The 7083-nt window shown below is 48.5% G+C and overlaps 1 protein-coding gene across 1 annotated transcript; it reads right to left on the bottom strand.

Moving 5' to 3' along the window:
* Positions 1–649: 649 nt before the first annotated feature.
* LOC121310456 (DNA-directed RNA polymerase II subunit RPB1-like) lies at positions 650–5723 on the bottom strand. Its single transcript, XM_041243634.1, has 8 exons — positions 5389–5723; positions 4172–4304; positions 3776–3912; positions 2969–3142; positions 2526–2807; positions 2088–2249; positions 1508–1728; positions 650–878 (listed from the first exon to the last, which is right to left on the bottom strand). Exons 1-8 carry the CDS (start codon positions 5473–5475, stop codon positions 665–667), a joined length of 1410 nt encoding a protein of 469 aa, XP_041099568.1. The 5' UTR covers positions 5476–5723; the 3' UTR covers positions 650–664.
* Between the last annotated feature and the right edge of the window lie 1360 nt (positions 5724–7083).

The raw sequence follows: 7083 nt of genomic DNA, 5'->3' as shown, positions 1-7083 counted from the left end.
CTACCCTATCAAAAAAAAAAATCGATATTTGAAGTGTGTCAGTGCTTCTAGTTTTCCAAATCTATCGCCCTTTAAAATGTGAATTAGCCATCTCTAGATCCTAACAGATCGAGAAATCTATTCATTACGAACTGGGATGAAGATGTATTTGTATTGCTACAAATCAAGAAGACTCTAAATTGACTTTGGCATCAGTGATGCCGATAAATCTCGGGGGACTGCAAAAATGAAATGCAACGAGGATCAGCTAAGAGTAATTAACAGAATTAATAAAGATTAAGCAAAAGACTCAGTCTCAGTATGATGGTAAAAACAAGCGACACGGTCCTGTAATTAACAGCTTTTTCTAAGTTCAGTTAGGAAACAAAATCAGCCAAGCCTTAAATTTACAAGCAGAGAACACAAACGAGATCGCGACACGTTGAAACGACTCGTCTTTATGAAGATAATGAAAGTGTTTGATGCGGGCCACGCTTTCTCACTGCTGTGCTGCAGCAGGACCGCGTTTACACAGAGTCGCCGCTTCTGCTTGGAAATGAAAAAGAAAAAAGTCCTGCCATTTTTAAAAGCTCATTTAGGTCACAGAAATGAATGCAATCAGATTTAGCAATGAACGCGTTTCTCTGTGTGTGATTGAGACACATGAACCAGGGATAAACTGAACTTAAAAAGAGTACAGAACACTGAAAACCAGCTGCCCTGGTTCCAGTCGGAGAGCCAGCGGCTGGAAGGGGGCGACGCTCACTCTGTATCCGATCTGCAGGTGCAGGTCGCTGGGCTTGGGGTGGAAGCGCAGGTCTATCCGGTCTCCGTTGTCCCGGATGATGTACTTGGCTCCGGGGTACTGGCTGTTACCCCTCCGCACCAACTCCTGGAGCCTGAAGCAAGACAAGGGGCACAGTTGAGGAGGGGCAGGATCGGGAGACAGAACAGCTGCATGCCAGGGATACATAGGAGTGTGTGCATGGCCAAACGTTTTGCAGCACCCTCTAGAATGAACAGATTCTGCTTCGTAAAGCAGAAATCAAACCTGGTGAATGTTACGCTAACATATTTAAAATTGCACAACGGTTTTGTAGTTGTCCACCCCCCCCACCCCCATATACTCTATGAAAAAATCTGACATTTCAGAAACATTAAATACTGCTGTATTACTAATATGGCTTCTGGTAGACGCTATCTTGTTAAGAGATCTGAAATTGTTCATTTTTTAATTTTTTTTAATTATGCAGCGCTAGACCAAAATGGTCATGCTGGTTAATTAGCCAGCAGGCTCAGTGGTCCGGTGGTCCGAGAAAGGGGTCTTGATACCAGGAGTATCCCTGTGCGAGACCCTGAGCGAGTCACTGAACCTCCTTGTGGTCCGTCCGTCAGACGAGATGTAAAACGGAACGAGGTCCTATTGGAAGAGAGTCTGCAGCAGCAGCTGATGCATCATTCACCACTCTCCAAGTCGCTCTGGATAAAAGCCTCTGCTGAATAACTCAATAGAATAACTGAGACATACCGGTCAATGTTGAAAGGTGTGACGATCTCAGGGAAGGTCATGTTGGCTGCGATGGAGCGCGGCACACCAACCTGGTCGATGGACAGGTTGGGGTCTGGTGTGATGACTGTTCGAGCAGAGAAATCCACTCGCTTGCCCATCAGGTTCCCTCGCACCCGCCCTTCCTTGCCCTTTAACCTCTGCTTGAGAGACTTGAGGGGGCGGCCAGACTTCTGCATGGCCTGGGTGAGCAGAGACACACAACAGAAAATAAGTTAATTTCATCAGTTCCATACTGGGAGCATTCAAAAGACTGTACAGGATTAGCTACGAGCAAAAACATATAGAATTTATTGCTAGTGTTAATAAGATGACATTAAGAAATAAAACTAGACATTCAAAAAAAAGATGCTTCGACCGAGTCCGTTTGTCGTTGAAAGAGTTTAAAATGGAGTACTCTAGAGGACATAAGGCTTAATGGAAAATACTGGACGTAAAAGCTTTTTAAATTCAATGACAAACCAGAAGTCTGTCACGGAATGAGTTCAGTCCAGCGGCACTGCAGAGTGTTCTCCACAGTCGACGGCAGTCGGACTCTTACCCTGGGCAGGCCCGGGAGCTCGTTGTCCACCATCGTGGCCACGTGGAACTGCAGCAGCTTGACGTCCTCGGCGATCACGTGGGCCGCGGCACCGCTCTGCTCGTTGCGACGCAGCTGGTTATTGATCTTCACGATGTCCGCCAGCTTGTGGGTCAAGTCATCCTGCGAGAGAGGAGCGGGAGAGAGGGCTTGAGAGCGGGCCGAAGAGCGGTAGAGAGAGCTTGAGAGCGGGCGCGGCTAAAAATATAGCCCTTCCAACCCTGTTCCAAATTGAACCAATTCAACCTGCACCCAGACAGAGTTCATTATCTCATTTTACTTGGAGTGGAACAGCACTCCTGGACTCCGATTGTCCAGACCTGCCGCACTGCATCACAAAGCCTTTACTTGTGCTCCGATCCTCACGCTGCGATTGGACAGCCCTGGCATATCCCTTACCTGGTTGCGCGCCGATCCCTGCATGACCACGGCGGGCCGCACGGAGAGGGGGGGCACGGGCAGCACGGTGACGATCATCCACTCGGGGCGCGAGTACTTGGGGTCCATGCCCAGGATCACGTCCTCCTCGTCGGAGATGCGCTTGAAGATCTCGTAGACCCGCTCTGGGCTCAGCAGGATCTTCTTCTCCTGAGAGTCCTCGTTCACGTGCTTCCACTCCGCGTACATCTCCAGCCCTGTTCTGCGAATACGAGGCTGGTAACGCCCGCAGCCCCCGTGACCCTGGGGGGAGGAGACAAGGGGGGGGTCAGAGGAGAGCAAGAGAAACCGGGGGGGGACGGGGGGCCGACACACACCACTCTAGAGCAGCAGCAGCATCGTTCCCCCCCCTAGTCTCTAAGCAGCGTCTGAATAGTTAATGAAAGGAGAGCGAGCTGGGGCACCTTCTCTTTGCCGAGGTCCTCCTCGGTCTCAGTCTGCTCCACTCCGAACTTGTTGTCCATCTCCTCTCCTCCCTCGCAGATGTTCTTGCCCTTGCACAGCTCATACACGTGGGTGAGCCTCTTCCGAGACTGCCCCTTCGACTTCATCAGGATGTCCTTGATCTTGGGGTTATTCGTGACAGGGGGGGGGGGGGGGGGGGGGGGGGGGGGGGAACCACTCTGTCGTACAAGACAGAAGGGTTAGTCCCAGACCTGGAGGGGTCAATCACTTATTCCAGTCACAGCAGCACGGTCTGCCAAAACAGCGAATGACTTTCAACTGCAATTCCACTGCACAAGGAATTGCAGGACTTTGTAAAAGATCAAAACCACTGCTGACTGAGCATTTCATGAATTATCCAGACTCTGGAAACACCGCACCACCAGTACAGACTTTGTATATAAAACTTTGATAATAGTTTTTAAAAAAGCGTTTATATTTAAAAAGAAAATAAAAAAATCGCTGAAGTAAAACCCTTCCCACCATAGGATTTTGATAAGTGTTACAAGACGTTATACAACCCTTTAACAGCAAGACCTCCTAGATTAACCCCGACATGCCTATTTTTGTACCATGGCATGCTCAGACAGTCGCTGAACCTCCTTGTGCTGCGTCTTCGGGGTGAGACGCTGTAGTAAGTGACCCTGCAGCTGATGCATAGCTCACACACCCTAGTCTCTTGTAAAGCGCTTTGAGGTGCTCCGCTGTGAAAGGCGCTATATAAAGATAAAATATTTTTTGCAACGCGCTTGGGCAGGGTTACTCACCGAATCCACCAGCAGCTTGGAGCAGAAGAAGCAGACGCAGCGCATGACCTTGATGATCTTCGTCATGAAGCCCACGTGAAACACCGGCTTGGCGAGCTCGATGTGTCCGAAGTGACCCGGGCACTCTGTCATGTTACCTGGAGGAGAGGACAGGGCATGAGGAAATCCCTTCCGAACCAGCGGGAGGCACGGCAACAAGGTAGAACGAGAAGGGATCAGATCCGAGGCTGCTTCCAGCCCTAGGGTCGGCTCGCCGTGCCCACGGACTCGCTGAGGTTACTAATGCTACCTTTTTAGTGCAATTCACTGCGGGACAACTGAAACGGACCAGAACGCAATTTCTGCAACAGCTGTAGTTTACAATTGAACCCCTACCCTCCCCCACCTCCACCTCACCTGCACACGTCTGGCAGCGACCGGACCTCTCGATCACCCCCTGTCTGGGGTCCATCAGCCCCCCTAATTTGGGGCGGCCACCTTCTGTCGTTTCGGGGTACTTGATGCCCCCTTCTGTAACGGACAGCCGTTTCTAGGACGGGGAGAAAAAAATAAAAATTTAAGTGATTAAAATGAACAAGCATGATCAGATCGCTCCCAACCCGCACTGACAAACCGAATTCAAAAGCAGGGTGATCCAGACAACAGTTTCTATTTAAAAAAAATAAAAATACACCCGCACCCATGCAAAACGCCAACTGAGTGGCGTTTGTTTGTTTGAGTTATGATTGATAACTTTTATAACCATTATAAAACAATTTATAAAGAGAAACAATATATAAAGTCTTGTATATGGGTCGTGCCATACAATCTCAGTCCGTTTAAGTGGCTTAATTTCTCAATACTTTACAATGCCATCGTCCCCGAGTGATACACGTGTGGGTGCATTTGAACACTATCGAAATATCTGAACCCCACACATTTTCTGTAAAATGAAATATGGGGGGGGAGGGGGGGGGGGGGGGGGGGGGGGTTAAAATCATAGGAGTAGTGCGCCAGTAGTAACACAAAAAGTAACGATCTGCCGTTTGCTTGCTAGCCCCCCCCAAAAAAAATAAGTTGTTTTATTGGTCCTTGTGTGAGGTCCCAATGCATAAAGGGTTAATGGCTTAATTGTATCGATCGAAGGCGGTCCTATTCTGGAAGCACGTGTCATCACACTGGAAGTGCGGCTAACTGGAGCACAGAATTATATATTAAATATAATACTAATCATAATAATAATTGAATGCGTGTTTGTGTGCAGCGTGTCCCCCCCCCCCTTGACTCGTACCCAGCCGCTAGCTTCTTTGTTAAAGGCTTCACCACGCTGTATAAAAACAGATTACAATACGATGCATTGCAACGCCGATATTGCACTCGTGTCCATGCAGATGGTTTGATGCTAAACTTTCTTGAGCTAGCGCAGTTTGAGTATGCAGAAGAGTACTGCGCATGCGGAACTCCGCCAGCGCGATAAGCAATTAAACCGGTTGTGGAATTTATCTGCACAGCTACCGATTAGGCATGACACAGACACACAGCAGAATAAAAGTAATAAACACACAAGACATCACAGAAAGAGTTTAAAACAATGGCATTTTTCCCCCGCAAAAAAAAAAAAAAAAAAGACCTACAAGTTCATCTGGGCTGATGATGCCGAACTGAACCTTCCTGATGAGGCGCAGTGGGCATGCGCTGTCGCCTGAGGGCGGTCCGTGCATCCTCTCAATTCAAACTGACGCGTCTCTCCCGGCACGCCGCTTTGAAAATGAGGCAAAGACTACCAGCTCAAACTCTCCCCGTGGTCCCCGACAGCAGCCGGGATGGCTCCTATAAAGGGTTCCCGCTGAGAACGGTCGTTTAAACCGCTTATTTGCGCTTTTATTGAGGCTACTACGAGCTACAGCTTCGCAGCTTCCCCTCTGCTGATCTACTCACCAGTGCGCTCTCAGCGCAACTGAGAGCCAGCTCGCACTGCACAGGCTTATATAGACGCCAAGAGAAGCCGCGGGTTCGCCCGGTCGCGCAGGCAAGGGCCGAGGCAGCAGTGGGAGGAGAGCCGCGATATTGAACCGAGCGCTGATTGGCTGAAAGGGAGAACCGTATGAATAATTAATCCGGAGGCGGGCGCGGGTTGGGAAACGTGGGCGTGTATTCCCGCGGCGAATGCAAATGACCAAGGCGGGAACAGCGGAGTCAGAGCTAAAAGCTATTGGTTTAAAAACGGTCGAGGGTGGGCGCGGTTTACGGAGCGCGTCTCATTCGTTATTCCTCACTTTTTTTTTTTTTTTTTTTTTTTTTTTTTTTCGGCAGAGTACTTATATCATCAGCGCCGAGCTTCCCCGTCGTCCGCGTCTCATGAATTATTAAGTAGCCGCCCGGGTACTGTCCAATCGTTAGACACATAACATGAATAATTCATCAGCCAGGATTATTATTTTTTTTGCCTCTCGGTCCTCCTCTATTCCGAGTACCGCCGATTTTTTCCGATTCGCTTTTTTTTTTTTTTTTTTTTTTTTTTTTTTTTTAAACTTTTTTTTTTAAAAAAAAATTTAAAAAAAAAAAAAAAAATTCTCTCTGCCGTCTCGCGCTGGATCAGAAGAGGCTCGAGCTCGGGGCCTAACCCGACCGGGACGTAAACTGACCGAAAAAAACAAGAACAAAACGGCAAAACCGAGACCCGAAACCGCGCCGCCGGGGGTTAGAGAGCCTCGGGTTTTCACATCGCGTCGAAGTTTTTTCGTATTTTTCTTTTTTTGGGGTCGGATTACGGGAGTTTGCCCGAAGCCTCGGACTCGAGTGAAGATCCTACGCGCGGCCGGCGCGCCCTAAGCCGGGGGAGAAGTGTCAGGAAAGCCCGGAGGAAGCCCCGCGTTACAGAACTTGAGGCGGTTCGGAAAACGGACGAGCCGAACCGCGGACTCGACGAGGAAAGGAAACGGACGCGGCGGCTTTGGGTTTTATTTTGGGGGTTCGGTAGGTATTTTGGGGTCAAAATGAAGGACTGACGTTTGGAGGCCGAAAGGAGCCAAAACTGTTCAGACCGCACGGAGCGAACTGAACTGTTTTGTTTAATCTTCGTGATATTCGCTGCGTTTCCTTTTAATTAACCATTTAAAAATAGTGGTATATATATATATATATATATATATATTCCACAAAGGTACCAAAATTTATATTTTTATAAATTATATATTCTGCATAAGCCCGGTCGCGGCCGCAGCGTCGATAACTGTCACGTGTTCTTGCAGAACTGTTTATACGACATAAATTATGCTAAAGGGTTTTATTACAGTTTTATCCCAAGTTTTACAGTGCAGAAAACCTTC

The sequence above is a fragment of the Polyodon spathula genome, unplaced genomic scaffold (assembly GCF_017654505.1).
Source record: "Polyodon spathula isolate WHYD16114869_AA unplaced genomic scaffold, ASM1765450v1 scaffolds_2219, whole genome shotgun sequence".
Taxonomy (NCBI): domain Eukaryota; kingdom Metazoa; phylum Chordata; class Actinopteri; order Acipenseriformes; family Polyodontidae; genus Polyodon; species Polyodon spathula.
Note: the sequence above shows the minus strand (reverse complement) of the source record. Positions and strands in the feature narration are given on the sequence as shown.

Coding starts and splice junctions, on each gene's coding strand:
- LOC121310456 (XM_041243634.1), bottom strand. CDS start 5,475: ATGCACGGACCGCCCTCAGGCGACAGCGCATGCCCACTGCGCCTCATC. Junction 3,913..4,171: donor TCGCTGCCAGACGTGTGCAG/GTGAGGTGGAGG, acceptor CCTCTCCTCCAG/GTAACATGACAGAGTGCCCG. Junction 879..1,507: donor ACACCTTTCAACATTGACCG/GTATGTCTCAGT, acceptor GTCTTGCTTCAG/GCTCCAGGAGTTGGTGCGGA.